Below are 15,880 nucleotides of genomic sequence, written 5' to 3'. Positions count from 1 at the left end.
GCTCTGAGACTGTGCTGGGAGACACAGCAAACCTTCTGCCAATGGCACGTATTGATGCCATCCTGGAGGAGTTGGACTACCTGTGCAGCCTCTGTAGAGTCCAGGTATGACCTCATGCTACCAGCAGTGACTCTGACCCTAGCCAAATGCAGAACTAGTGAAGAACAGTCAGAAAAGATGAGGAGGGGAAAATGTGAGTGTCCTCCACCTGTAACACCATTCCTGTTTGGGGGGTGTCTCATTGTTGCCCCTCTAGTGCACCTGTTGGTAATTTGATGAACACCAAAGCAGCTGAAACTGATTAACACCCCCTCTGATACTTACTGACCTCATCAATATCACAGAGGTTTACTGACTGATGCTGAACTCTGATTAATCATTGCAGTCGACTTTCATGTTTGTGCTTGATCATGGAGACATGCTGCCCAAACACCACCACAGCAGTCAAATTCCATATAATACAATAATACATAATACCATACAATCTGTCAGTGGAAAGGTGGACTTCCTCACACTCAAGAAGGAAGAGGCATCTAATTAAACTGTGCCTTCTTCTTCTACCTCACATTTGTCATCCTGTAACTACAATTCACAATCTAGTAAATGCTGTGGATGTGTGTTCATCTTAGCAGATCTAGTTTCATGTAGACTGAACAAACCTTCATTCCCCTTAAAGTCTTCAGTTATATTAACTTGTGTTATTTTATGATTCTTGTCATTGCTCTTAATGACTGTGTTTATTGTGTTGTTGTTTCAGGTCTGTCTTCAGGACTGGCAGAATCTCTCCAGCATCTGCCTGGGTCTGCCTCTGGATATCCTCCAGGTGGACATGTCCAAAACACCTTGACTAGGTCAGATACAGAATCACCTCAGCTGGCTCCTTTCAATGTGAAGGAGCAGGGACTCTACTCTGAGCTCCTCCTGAATGGCCGAGCTGAGCTCAGACACCCTTCATAAGAAGCTCATTGCTGCTTCCTCTGCTGATTACGACCCACAGCTCGTGGCCGTAGGTGAGCAGAGGAACGTAGACCAACCAGTAAGTCCACAGCTTCACCTTCATGCTCACCTCTCTCCTCACCTAAAAGCATCTTTTCTCACTTAAACATGAAGACAGTCAGACTCACCGTGTTACTGCAGGTTCTGTAGCGGATATTTTTTCCTTCACAGCTTCTGCAAAGAGAAAAAAATGAATTACTGACAAAAACCAAAAGATGACTCAGTCATATCTGAGCTACTCTAAAACACAAAACTAGATGCAAATGTTCAGAAATCAAAAGCTTTAACATCAGTTTTCCCATCATTAGCTGGGTGACTTGCCAAAGAGTATCTTTATAATTAGCTACAAATCCTTGTAATTTTTTCTCATTTTCCACCTGAGGGTAATCTTTCCACTGAAGCGCAGAGATTTTGGTATAATCTCACACTATTCATTGACTTGCACAGTTCAAAGAAAACACTTTATCAGAGCTCACAGTAAATATTTTAGCCTTTTCACTGTGGAGCATCAAACAGCACCGTGTTTCTGGAAAGACACTTTGCTGTTTAGTTTTCAGTGTCATTTTTAATGCTGTAACACCCACAAACAGATCCACTCCGTTAATCCCTCTGATTCAGCTGGTGGCAGAAGATCCTGCTGTGGAGCAAAAACAGACGCTGGAGTGGACGGACACCACCCGGCGTGAACGGGAAACATTTTGCTTGTTTTTCCGTTGATATTTGGGAGGAAGTATTAGTAACTTTATAAAAATATTTTTCCCTTATCATACTATCATACATGAAATACCTTAGCTGCTGTATTAAGGTGTTACATTGTAGTGCACTGTGCAGCACCTGCCACCAGAGGGCAGACTGTACTGATTGAACAGGTAGTTCAGGTGAGAACGATAGTGATGGATCATAGTACAAAGCACAGAGCTAGCCACAGTGACATCACCCACTGTGTTAGACTGCAGTTTGAAGCTTTAACGTCAGCTGATTGTTGGTGCCAGAAGTGACCTTAAATGGATTATCAGCTAATGCTAGCTAGCGTGGTTATCAGTCTGCATCCACAGACTGTATGGGAGCAACACACACACACAGACACATACACACACATACACACACACCTGCTGATAAGTGCTCAGCAACATCCAAATAAAATCTATAAATCTCACTCAGCAAACTGGAGCTCCACCTTCTTGGCCGGTCTGTTAGTCCAATGAAGCCACAGCAGCCGTATTATTGGTCAGATAATCACATTAAAAATGCTCCAAAAGGCTCCAACAGCACAAACATGGTCCAGAGGTCCGGTTTGATGATGGAAGTAGTGGATGAGGCTTAACGGACTCTGGTTGGCTCCAGCATTGATTAACCTGTCAATCAATGTAGCCACGCCCCTAACTTAATTATCCAGGTGAATGATTTTATAAACAAATTCACCCCACACCGAGCTGAAGGCAGAAACTACCCAGAAGCCAAAAGTTTTGGTCTTCTACTTTCAGTGGCTCTTTAAGGGTGGATCATCTGCCTCCATCTCACCCTACCCCCCCATCATCCTCTGTTACACCAATCATTTGCACCTCCTCCACTTCATCCATGGGAGCAAGTGGACGGGACTCTGCTGAAATCAACCTGAAGTGGACTTCAGAGGAACTACTTTTTGCTTCTGTGTTGGCTTTATTCTTCATCTATATAGTGTTTTGATGTGTGTGTATATGTACATGTGTGTATTGACTATATATTTTCTGTATATAGTGCTTATGTATATGTGTATAGTGTTTTTCTATTTAATTTAATTTTATTTTATTCTATTTTTACTTTTCTGTACTGAGCTGCTGTAATGCGCAAATTTCCCCGTCGTGGGATCATTAAAGTTTTATCTTATCTTATCTTATCTTATCTCCGGAGGTTGATGATGGTGGTGATAATGTTTACAAAATAAGAAAAAAACAGGAATATTTTCAGTTTATTTCCAATGATTCTAATGAAGCAGCAGAAACTGACAGAGCTGCGTGCTCTTTTTGAAAGCTGTGGCTGAAACATCAAACTTCCCTTCAGTCACCACATTGTCTTAGTAACTTATTTCTTAGTCACTTCAACAGAAATTTAGTCAACTAGTCTAAAGTTAATAAAGTGTGACTAACAGCAGCAATGTGAGCACTGACATCAGGAACCTGCACTCAGAGGCTCCAGCTGTGAGTCAGACCCCACACACTCACGTGTTAAAATGCCTGAAATGAACACAAAGTAATGGGTGACGTCATGGTGGCTATATCCATCTTTCATATACAGCCTATAACTGCTTCAACTGGTGAATGGCTGCACAAAATTTTAGACTCCACAGCTGGCATTAATAAAATTAAATATTTTAATTAACTAGTATTCCTGGTGCCTCTCAGGCAACAAACTTTAATCTTTTTATTAACTAATCTCAGAAACAATTTTCTGTTCAAATAGATGGGTCCTATCTGGCATGCTTCTCTCCACTCAGTTCATTTGATGCACACTTTTGCTCTCTTTAATTTGTTTTGGCATCTTTGCTACATTTTCACCCTGAACTTTGTTTTTATTTTAGGTAATTTTAGGTAAATTCCTAAAATGCAATGTCAATATGATAGATGACTACAGTCATCTGCAAACATATTCACACCCACTGAAATGCCAAGGAATGCACATAACACACACACACACCTGTAAGGTAGTAGCACACACCACCTGCAGCATACCTTAGCCAGTCAGCAGCTATTTCAGCACTTCACTGAGCTCCAGCTGGCAGAGTCCACAAAGCCAAGAGAAAGTAAACACACACACACACACACACACACACACACACACACACACACACACACACACACACACACACACACACACACAGAACCTGAGCCCTGTGTGAAATGTGCCATAGCCTAGCGTTCCTTTCTCTGTGACAGCATGGACGTGCTGTTAAATCTGTTCCACCTTGTTAACAACACTAAAAAACACCCAGTCTCTCGGTGTGTGTTAACAGCCATAAAATGCACATTTGTCCTGCTAACTCACAATAACATTAGACTAAACTGGTAGCAGCTCATTTATCCCAGGGTAAAGCAGGTCTGCTCTGTAGTGCAGATCGGAGGCTGAGCAGCACACTGCAGCCATTCAGCCGGCCCCGAGCAGCACCCGGCAGAGACAACAGCCGACCATGGCTCCATATTAATGAACCAATTAATAGATTTCTCCCATTGAAACGCATTAACTACTCAACCGTGGTGAGACAGACTTTGTGTGGGTATGCACTCGTCTGTGAATGAGGAATTTCTACAGTTTATGGCCATTAGTGCCTCCTGAACTTACAACCTGAACAGGAATCAACAGTTTTAGAGAAACTGCAAACTCTTGTTTAGAAGCTTGTAAAACATTTTTTAGGTACTAACCGGTCCTTCTATGGTCCAGTAATGCTGAACCCGTACTTTCTATGTGGGTTTCTAAACATGTTTCAACAGACACAGCACCAACATGCTCAGACATGCTTTAGTTGTTTATTCTTTTCAGCATATTTGTTAAATACTTTTTACATCTACCTGCTCGTTTCTGAGTTACATCACTTTGATCTACGGTTCAGTCTCTTCTGAACTTCAGAAGTTGTGAGGTTCTCCCATGTCCAGACACTTTAACTGGGATTACACTCTCATTCAGGAAACACAGGCACTTTGAGTCTTGTCAAATAATGTGAAAGAAAGGAAGCCGCCTGTCTGCAGTGACAGAAGTTCATGAGAGGAAAATGCCTAAGAAATTATATAATTATCTAATTAATTAGATATAAATAATATTTTGGCTTGTGGATTACTGTTGTTAGCAAATTAGTGTGTTTGTATCAGACAGAGATGAGGTAGTTTTCCCTTTATTAAAATAGTGATTTTTAATAGTGCCCGAGCCAAAGGAACGAGAAAAAAAGCTCCCAGATGTTTTCTGCTGCAGCCGGTCCTCAGCAGAAGGCACACGGTGAGCAGCAGAGATGCAGCACCACGGTGCTCTCAGCTAAAGGGAAAGATTTTACTCCAAGTGACCAGAACTGTGCTGTGCAATCAAACCCTCAAACCCAGTAAGGGTCCTTTATCACACCACCTTTGCAACCAGCTCCATCCATTGCCAAATATTCACATTCAAACTAATGCGAAGCTCTGTGAACGAGCTGAAACAAAAGCTGCCTGCATCACATATTCAATGATGCAGCAATACATCAGCCAAACATCATCAGTACTGGTCTTTGGCTTTATATTGGGCCTATGCACACAGAAGATGACCGGTCTTTAGTGTAGTAAAAAGTGTAATTAAATTCTACAAGACTTTATATAACAGGCACTTATTTAATGAAGAATTCATTGTTTTCTCGGCACAAAAACAAAACAGAAAATATACCTCAGTACGGTACGGTATCGGTACTGGGATATGTCAGCTTCTGCTGTTTTCATTTTGAATACACCCTTTTAATCTGTCTTCAAATAGGAATATTCTTAAATGCAAATCTCCTCTGCGCCTCTGTAAGTATGCCAGCCTCTCCACAATCTTCCCACATCCATGGTGTGTGCGCTCGTATGTGCATCCTCATGTGCATACATGAGATAAACAAAACTGTTTCCCAGCAGCTCCCTGACATCACGAAAGGTTAAAACTCCACAGCAAACTTTAAATCTGCAGCTCTGTTGTCATGTTGCTCTTTTTGCATCATCTCAGAGGTCTCAGTGAGTCAGTGGTTTAGGAGGCTGATGAAGGAGGGGCTGGGCCAACAAAGCAAAACAAGCGGAAAGATGCTAAAGCACCGTGTGGAGCTGCAGGTGGATGAGATGGAGTTGTCATAATTTTAGCATCTTTCACGTGACCAAAATCTTTATATAAAGACAATAAATACTGTGGTGACATGTGGGTATTTATCCCAAGTTGGCTGCAGATTAGCACTTGTGTGGCAGCTCTTTGTCACAGCCGTTCGTTACAGGATCAGACTCCAAGTTACTGCCACTCTATTCTGAAAGTCACTTCACAAGAAGTATTAAAGCGTTTAATGACATAAAGAGCAAAAGAATGACATTATACGCTTTAAACCTGTAGTAAATAATAATGACAGGAAGGATATTCATTTACTTTCATGTCAGACTGATGATAACAAGCATTCTGAAAATGTGAGGTATGCCTTTGATAACTCATAACGGTGCTTTCTGCCATCTTTCACCGTGAATCGTGCAGCTGGCAGAATGAAAAGTGATGATTTTAGCTTCTTGTGTCCAATTGAATACTGAGGAGAAGGTAATATTACAGCCTGTCAGGGGATGAGATGAGAATAATGAACTCACAATAACATATCAACTGAAAAGAAATGTTTTTTTTTTCTCTCCTTTACACATTCAACACCGGCTATAATTCAGGCACTAATGGAGTTTTTGACCTCTAATAGCAGAGAGTGCTTTGGTGAGGAGCACTGAACTCAGCAGGACTCCTTTAATGGGGACTGCTTTCAGCACATTCACAGCAGATGTTAATTTTCTTGCATACATAAAAATGTAAAATAGAAATAGTGAAATGCACAATGCAGACGAGACGTTTTTCCTGTGAAGTGGAAAAACGTCCACTGCAACAAAATACTTTCTTTTTTGTTGGTACCTTTAAACTCGATTTAGTACACAGCATGTACCAGTGACAGTCTAACTGCTGGTTACAGAAGCTCCTTCCACACATGCATGTTTACTACACCACACATCAATAACACTGCACCATAAGAAATATTTGAAATATCTGAGCATTTTACATCTTCCCAACACACACACACACACACACACACACACACACACACACACACACACACACACACACACACACACACACAGGGTTGGTTAAAACTTGTCAGCTCATTCACAGGAGCTAGCTTGAAGTGGTTCACAAGTCTCTGAGATGACCTGCAGACACCTCAGACCCAGGGCGTGGTGGAGAGTTATATTACTGCCCTCTGAAAGAAATGGAGGGGTGGGGTGAGGGAGGTCTGGGCAGCTCACAGTGAAACACTTCACACTCAAAATCTACGAGCACTTTTTAAGTGCTTATCAGCCCAGAGTGGATCAGGCTTGTTACAGCACATTCCCAAACACCCGTTCGCCCATCCACGGTTCATCACTTGTCCCTCTTCAGACCGCTGTTAGCAGGTACTCATCACAGCTGACGGACGGCACCCACAGGCCGAGCAGAAATACTTTAAGAAAGTCGTTTGGCCGTTGCAATTCTGTCCTTATCAAAATCACACAAGTCCATCTGCTCATTTCTCCCACATCCAACACACTGACCTTTAGGCCCAACCGTTTACATCTGAACCCAAAACCTGCTGTTAGAACCAAACTGAGGTACAGTTCATCAGTGAATGCTGTGGCTCATCTGTACCAGTCTGTCCATGTTTCCATGCAGAACCTTATTTCTCATTATCAAGGAGCTAAACAGCAGTTGGACAGACGAACCGAGGACAGACGTCCTCTGTTAGCCGACAGTTGCTGTACAACGACCGGCTGAGTGAGTGGGAGTTAATGGACCTCTGAAAGAGAAAGACTCAGTCTGGCACCAGAGGAGGCAAAACAACACTACATATCTCTGTGTGTGTCTGTCTGACACACACACACACACACACACACACACAGAGACACACAGACACACACACACACACACACACACACACAGACACACAGACACACAGACACACACACACACACACACACACAAATGAACTTCCAGGCTTCACTCATTATGTCCACGAGTCAAACTGGTCGTCTAACAGACGCAGTGGTCGAGCCTGTCATCTGGCCTGTTGGTTGATGTTCTGAGAGCGAATCTCCTCATGCAGATGAAGCCTGAACAAATCAGAAGAAATCACTTCCAGACGCTGGGAGCTGTGATTAAGGCCTCACTTAGTCTGCCTTTTCCAAACACGATCAATCTACAGACATCCGAAGGCTGGACGCCAGACTTCAATCAGACTGATAAAACTCCGCTCTGACATCAGCATCATCATCGGTGAGGACTTTGCAGGAGGCCTTAATGAGAACAGCAGAGCAGGAACTGCATGCTCAGCAGGATTTGGTGAGAGGTTTCACCCAAGGGACCCAAAAGTGCTGCCAAACACAGAGCAGGGCTGTTTGATTATGGTCAATAATCTTTATGAATTAACACAATTATTCATTACTTTAACCAGATTCCAACTGTTCGACTTTAAAAAACAATGCTCTATTTTAGAAGGGATGTCCTTGAACTTTAAACACAGCCTGATTTAAATGAAAAGCAAATGTTTTATTTGGGAATAAAGAGGTGGATGCAGGTCGCTTGGAAAGGACCAAGTCCAGTCTGGGAGGTGTTTTTGACCTCAAAGCCTGTTGGATAATTTCTGTCTGTCAGCAGTGGCAGACGGGGGGGGGGCGAGGAGGCCTGTCGCCGGGCAGATCCCTGTTCTAGGTAGATCCAAAGGCTCTCTGTGTGTCATCACTGCTGTAAAGAAAAGTGGTGTCCGAACTAAAACAAGACAAAAAAGTTATCCCTTTATCACGACTATCGTGTTTTCATAATCAGCAGAAGTCAAAAGCAGAAATGAAAATTAGATTGATCAGCCAGCCCTTACATTCAGATCAGCAGATGCAAGATTTGAGCTTCGGCTGCATTGTGGCATTTTCTAAAAATAATTCTTCATTGTGGTTATTTCATCCTAAAAGTAGAGGACTCAAATGAGCAGCACTGTCAGTGTGAATTACAGGAAATGTTTCAGAGAGCAACACAAAACCAGCAGAACGGTGATTTACAGCCTTTATTTAAGAACTGTTCACATTTACAATAAACCAATAAAAATGGGACGTTACCATCAGCCAACATGTGATCAGCCAACATGTGATCAGCCAACATGTGATCAGCCAACATGTGATCAGTCCATTCTCAGACTGAAGCTTTTAGTGAGAAACTTTGACCTTCGATTTGAAACGATCAGATTCTTCAGTAATGAAATTTCATTTGGACATAATCACCTGAATGTGTGGCACTTTGCACTGTTATACATCTCTCTCTCTCTCTCACACACACACAAACACACACACACACACATATCCATTTAGCATTTAGCAATGCTAGCGCCAGTCGTGTGGTTATTTGTCAGTACACACGAGTGTTCACATCAAAGTTCTGCAGAACCACACGGGCTCATGCAGCTGTCATCACTCTTATTTCCCACCTTCTCTGATCAAGAGAGAGGGGTGTGCTGCCAGCTAGAGGCTGTGTAACGTCAGCCAACTTGCATTATTCATTAATACCATGTATGCATATAAATAATCAATTTCGACTAGAATTTTTATTTCTGTCACCAACCAGCAAGAGCATTTTTTTAAACATCTGGTCCTGCAGATCCCTGCGTCCAAGGCCCATAACATCCCCTTCTCAGCTCTACTCCACGCTCCACAGCAGAAAAGCTTTCCTCCACAAATACAAGAACACAGAAACTTAAAACCAGTTCAGAGGACCCCAAAGGCTGATTTGAATAGTGTATTTACTCCTTTTTTATCTCTCTTTCAGTCCTCCGTGCAGCTCATAACCACAAGGTGTCAATACAACAGTAAGTACCCTCTCTGCTCTGAGAGTATTTACTGTGTGCTGTTGAATGCAGCAGATTCTTCAGCGGTGGCACGGGTGAGAGAGCTGCAGTCAGAATTAATGAAGACAAATGCGTCGCCAGGAGGCTGCAGAACAGGACGCAGTCTGCAGCAGACGGACTGTGATGACTTCCTGAACAGGCAACGCTGCACAACAAACGGCTGAGCGGAGACAGACAGACGACCGTGGGCTTTAAAAACAGCACAGACTCCAAACTCAAACACTCGGTGCATTTATCAGTGTGAGGAAGACACTGAACGCACCGGCCCAGACACTGTGACTTCCCAGAATCCATCTGCTCTGGTCCATACAGACGTCTGGGCTCCGTCACAGCTCGCAGCCAATCCTTCACATCTGAAGCTTCTTTATAGTTTCTGCCATGTTCCCAGCCTGCACGGTTACTCTGGGTACAATATTTGCCATTTTTTATTTCCCTTTAGTGTGTTTGGGGTTTTTTTTTGAGCTTTCAGAGAAAGCTTGAAAATTTTGTATTAGTTGCCACGGTACCTGAAAGCAGCCCTGATCTCTCCAGGTAAACTCAGCGCTAACACGTTGAACAGCTAATGTGATGAACATTACCATCATACCTGGTATGTAAATCTGAGAGATAATTACAATAAAAAGGTCTGGGTGATGGTTCACTTATTCTCCTCTGTGCTCCAGTACAGCCTGAACTTAGCAGCTGTTTTGTTGGAAATCGCTGAGAAAAAATAGAAACAAAGAATAATATATCTTAATTTTTTACATAATTTAAGGAGTACTGAAATATTTGAGCATGACCATGCTTAATGGTAGCATCACTGTGATGTAAAACAATGGCTTCTCCAGGAGACCCTCCTCGTTCTGGACAGCCCCCTGATGGCCTTCAGCTCTCAGAGGGCTGCAGGTACGCTCAGAGAAAAGCTTCATAACCAACGTCTCATTTTTGCCAGGTGAGCTGACCAATCGGGGGGGGGGGGGCTGGGACTGGGGGCTTAAAGATGCAGGTGCCAATGTTTGACAGTGTGTGGGATATCCCCGTTTCCAGGATGGTCAGTGCCGATGTTTTAGTCCCTTCTGAAGGAACCCGTTAAAGCGGAAACAGGCGGTGAGCTGGTGTCAGGACCCAGACGGGGGTTTGTGTTTGTGGCCTGTGTAAAACAAAAAGTCAACTTATTTTAGTTGATATTTTTTCAAAATTATTTCCAGATTTCACAGTTTGTTTGGATTTAGATGAAGGTTTTTGGAAAAGCCTGAGTCCGACCACAACATAAAGAAAAACTTGTCTGTTTATTATTTATTTATTTATTCACGTGTTTGCTTTATTGTGGCCTCTGCTGTGTCTGCGTGCCTATTTCATCTGTAAAAGCTGGACCTTTAATTTCCCTGACAGAATCGTCCTAAAGGCATTAATAAAGTTTTATCTAATCTAATGTAATTATGATGTATGCACACAAACAAACAAACAAACAAACAAGCCGTGCATTTCAGACATCAAAGCAAATAAACATATTCTAACAGACCCCCAAAATAAATGATGAACTTTTAAATGAGCATAATTAATGCTTGAAATCAGAATTATGGTAATTTGATGGTGGCCCACACACCCTCCTCTCTGCACACACTCACCGAGGCCGGAGAACTTACTGGACTGGAAACATCTGTTTAACAGGTATCGTAACAACAGCAGAATATCCCTCTCTTCAATATTTCATGGCATGATAAATGTGATGTGTGAGTTGAGCAGATCTGCAGCCCTGACCATTTGACAGTTTTAGTCATTAAACAGTCTCATTAACCCCAGCAGAGAGCAGCCGCTCTGCTCACATACTGAAGGCTGGATTTTGTCTTTTGGTTTTTTAATGATCAGATCTTTGCCACAAAGTCTTTCTACATTTCACAGACTGTCAAACTGCGTCTCGTTAGATGGAAAATGAGGATTACCCTCCATTGAGGCAGCGTCGCAGAGAGTACGAGGCTCCTCCCCCGCAGGTTCGAGAGCAGTCGCTCCAGCTGCCCCAGGCATCCCACCCGATGTCCCTGTCTTCATCTGAGCGGGTCATCCTGGACGCCTGAGAAGGACAAACAGGAGCACAAAGGTCACTTACTTCAGTGTAGGACCAACAAACATGTCCTGAAGAAACAGAAGCTTGGTGGTTGTAAGAAGGCTGAGAACGTGTCTGATTGGTTTCCTGTCGGTGTTCTCATGAACGACACAGCAGTCTCACAGCAATCTGGGAATCAGTCATAAAATGCAATCCAACTGTTTGCGGAGTTTATGGACCCAATTTTTCATTTTAGTCAAGACAGTTCGCACAATTTTGAAAGTAAAGGATAACGTTCATGCCTGCACTGCCGGACTCACCCTGGAATCTACAAACTGGAGCTTTCTGATTTGAATCCAAACCACAACCCGCTAAACATCACAACTTTCCCTCAAACTAAGCAGGACCTTGTTGCCTAAAACCCAATAAAACTGAGTTAAAATGACCCTCAATCTAAAAATAATACAAGAAGATTTCTAAAAATATTGGCTGCACAGCCAGGTTTTAAAAGATGGAAGTGAGCACCGTTTGTTTGTTTCTTTGCCAAATTTCAGCCTGTTTGTAGTTGATGTTGATGTCACAAATCTGAGTGACAAACTGATGGCACTCACACGGAAGAGATTTGTAAATCACAAGGCAGCAACACCTAAAACAGCACCCAGCTTCACCATCTGTGTGATTCCACACAGAGAGCCACAAGACTGAGGCCTAAGACCCAGGGTGAAGCTGACATCTGGGGTGGCCTAAAAAAAAAGAAAAACATCCATGGAGCACTAATGACAATGAACATCATGTTTCAGTAAGACTTGAAACCATGAACTCATCAGGAAACTGTTCATCGAGCTCAGAGATCAAACTGAGCAGCAGGCAAATTTTCTTCCGTTTTTCGAGCAGAGGACTCGCCCCCTGCTGGACACTAGAGAGAATGCAGGTTTCTTTGTTATCTTTACTTTTCATGGAGGATAGATACTGTACCCATCTTTTATGCACAGTCTATAACTGGTGCTGCGCAGGACTAAAGGTCAGTGAAAGAGCTACGACTAACGCCACCATCACCTCTGCAGTCACCCAAAATGAGCTCTGTTGCTTTTTGAAAATGATCTACTATATGTAGTTATTTGACATGCCCGTGCACATGAATCGATAGAATACATTTCAGAGTATTTCCCACTACCATGAGCCTGCTGGAAGTCGTTACTACTCAAAGGCTTTGACCCCCAGCTCCTTGTAGGCTGACCTTTCTCAAGCAAAGCAGTAAAACAACTGTTTTAATATATGTTTATATTGAATCACAGTATGCATTTCTAGCTGTTATGATTCTGCTCTGATTGCTGGAAATTCAGCAAACCTGCTAGAGGAGAACTTGCCACGGGCTTTATGTTTGCTCTTCTGTGCCCAGAAGGTGTGGGAAACACTCAACGATAAATTCTTGATAAAGCTTAAGCTAAAAAAAGCTTAAAGGCTCAGAGGGACATGCTGAAAGTGTGCCATGCTGGCAGAGATCAGTTCTTTTTCCACAGTGGGCTAACTCAGCAGAAGTTTAGCTCTCTCTAGTTTGGATCGGTGAGACTCCAGCACTGAGGAAACGCAGATGATTGACGTGTGTCTGCAGAGCTGAGCAAGAACACTTCCAACACATGAAATCAGAATGAGACAGAGTTCATTTTTAAACCTGAATCTTCACCTAAAAATGTTCCCATGGCAGCTCAACGTGCTGCATTTTCACCACCTCTCACAGCCACCGTGTAATGGAAGCGAGACTCTGTCACATTAGACACTTAGCATAACTCAGCCTCCCCGAGCAGGCAAAGAAAACAACTCATTTCACTCTGCTAGCACTAATCCTGGAATATGAATGACACTTTCATTTTGTTACTGTCACATTGTTAATAAAGTTTTTCAGGTGGACCTAATTACAGATAGTGGTAAACAGACAGGGAGTTAAGTGGGAAGAGGTTTGTTAATGAGTTACAGATGAGACAATAAATAGTGTAGCATGATGAGTGGTCCAGAATACTGGAAAAAAAAAATCCAAAGTACAAAAGAAATCCCAAAACAAGGAGAAAGACAGAAGAAAACCCGGAAAACTGAGACACGAGAGGGTGGAGAGAAGACGCCGACTGAGGGAGAAAACACAGGTGAGCTCATTAAACGCAGAAACCAGGCAGGAAAACAGGGAAGTAAAAAACAAACAAAACTGAAATAAAACAGGAAGTAAACTGAAAGAAGGATAAAAAACAATCCACACAATCAAAGACGCAGACGGGAAGCACAGAAATCACAATGAAGATACCTCTGAATATGAGAGCAATACCAGAAAACTGAGGATTACAACCTAAATGAAAGGAGGAGGGAACGATGGCCCTTTGCACAAGTCCCAGCATTTCCTGCAGGCATGTGGATGTCCCTGGACTTCCTGTGCCCGCTATCAGCATTAGAGGAAAACCCACTGATGACACTGTATGTCATGTTGCTCAGTTTACACTACAAATGTCACAAGGTTTACCTCATAATAAGAAAAGTCAAAATGTCTGTTTGTCTTTTTTTAATAAGGAAAAGATATAGAAACACAGTCTAAATGTGAGATTTCCAAGGATTCCAACTGGAAATGCGAATATGGATAAACGCAGTAGAAAATATTACGGCTCTCCCAGCCAGTGAGCGTGAGCAGGCCCTGCATCGTTTCAAATACAGTGGATACGGGTTCCCCCTGTGGGAGGAGCAGAGTCCTGATACAGAGAAATGTCTTTGGGCAAAATTTGCCTCCGGACTCCTGCTGTTCCTCTTTGTGGGGTCCTAAAAAGCCCCACAGCAGAAAAGCACCATAGAAAGAACATCTATTTGGCGCCTGCTCATAAAAGGAGGAGGGACAAGTGGTCAGAGTCTGAAGGTCGCAGCTCAAAGCTTTTAAAATCGCTGACGACCCACAGCTGAATATCAATAAATCGCTCGGAGCAGAAGGATGGGACTGTTAACGAATCGCAGCCTCACTGACAACACGTCAGGAAAGCAGCTGCTGTAAAATGAATACAGATGTTACAAAGTGAAGGAAATACATGAACTCTGCTTTGTTTTGTTTTCCCAGTTAACACGAATATTTCCAGGTATCTGTGTTCTGCTGAAGGGGCACAAATGTTGAAGGTTACCAGAATTCCTGATCAAGCAAAACCTTTGTAGATAAAAGTGTTCTTGTGCCCCATTCGACTGATTTTTACTTACATTTAAACATATTATTTTATGTGGTGTTTTCATATTGCTCTAATATTATATTCTAAAGCCATTTTCACATGTAAACTTCTGACAATTTCAGGAGAATCGGGAGGGAATATTTGCCAGTTTTCCATTCTCACATGTACCACACAGCAGGAAATCACAGCCATAAATCCTGCACCGTGTCAGCATGAGAGCTGACTGGAAGAAGCATGCAGGAGGCTGCCTGTAGTTGTACTCCAGTAGTAGGCCTTGAGAGTCCTTCTAGAAACATCCTGGGAAGGTGAGCTCTGCAAACTCAGGGTCTTCTTTTTTTTTTTTTATCTTATGCTTCCATGTTTCACCTCAACTGCTACAACTCCAAGCACTCGATATTTTACCATTACATAGCAAAAATGACACAAAAAGACAGGCCAAGATACATGTATGTGAATTATACATAATCCAATCCTCTTACTCAAAGCAAGCCTGACTAGACCCAAATGTGATCCATCCACACAGTGTCATCCCAGTGGGAGCACTCTCTAAAGTGCAAAGGAGTCCGGCTAGTCAGCAGCTCTCGCTCTGCTGGAACGCCGCGGAGAGGCACCGCTTCGCCCTCTGTGGACGCGAAACAGTAGCATTACCTCACAGGCTCGTGTTTAAGGCAAGCAGTCACACAAAGCTGCTCCAGCCACAACCCCCCACCCCCCGCCGACCTTTCTCCTATCTTATCTGCTGTGTTAAAAGCTCAGATGAAAGACAGGGAGTGACAGAGAGTGAGACTTTGATAGAGAGCGGGAGAGGCGGAAAGAGAGAGAGTTTTCCTGGCTGCGTGTCACCAAAAATAGGAAAATTGGCTTCCTTGGGTCAGTGATGTCACTACAGACCCTGTGGTGCCTGTGTGTGTGTGTGTGTGTGTGTGTGTGTGTGTGTGTGTGTGTGTGTGTGTGTGTGTGAGAGGAAAAATGAAGCACAATGAAGTATTTATGGAAAATACTGGAAGTCAGAGAGGGAAAGAGCTGAGCCTTCCAAAGTGCTTTTTCACA

At 42.9% G+C, this 15,880-nt stretch overlaps 1 protein-coding gene across 1 annotated transcript in view; it reads right to left on the bottom strand.

Moving 5' to 3' along the window:
• Positions 1 to 15,880, bottom strand: part of adamtsl3 (ADAMTS-like 3) — a 242,284-nt gene that overhangs the window by 119,435 nt on the left and 106,969 nt on the right. The window contains exons 4-5 of the mRNA XM_030724142.1: positions 11,542 to 11,669; positions 1,125 to 1,170 (exon numbers count right to left, since the gene is read on the bottom strand). Coding sequence (XP_030580002.1) covers positions 1,125 to 1,170; positions 11,542 to 11,669 — 174 coding nt within the window. The remainder of the gene's footprint in view (positions 1 to 1,124; positions 1,171 to 11,541; positions 11,670 to 15,880) is intronic.

Source organism: Archocentrus centrarchus, unplaced genomic scaffold, assembly GCF_007364275.1.
Source record: "Archocentrus centrarchus isolate MPI-CPG fArcCen1 unplaced genomic scaffold, fArcCen1 scaffold_32_ctg1, whole genome shotgun sequence".
NCBI lineage: Eukaryota > Metazoa > Chordata > Actinopteri > Cichliformes > Cichlidae > Archocentrus > Archocentrus centrarchus.
Note: the sequence above shows the minus strand (reverse complement) of the source record. Positions and strands in the feature narration are given on the sequence as shown.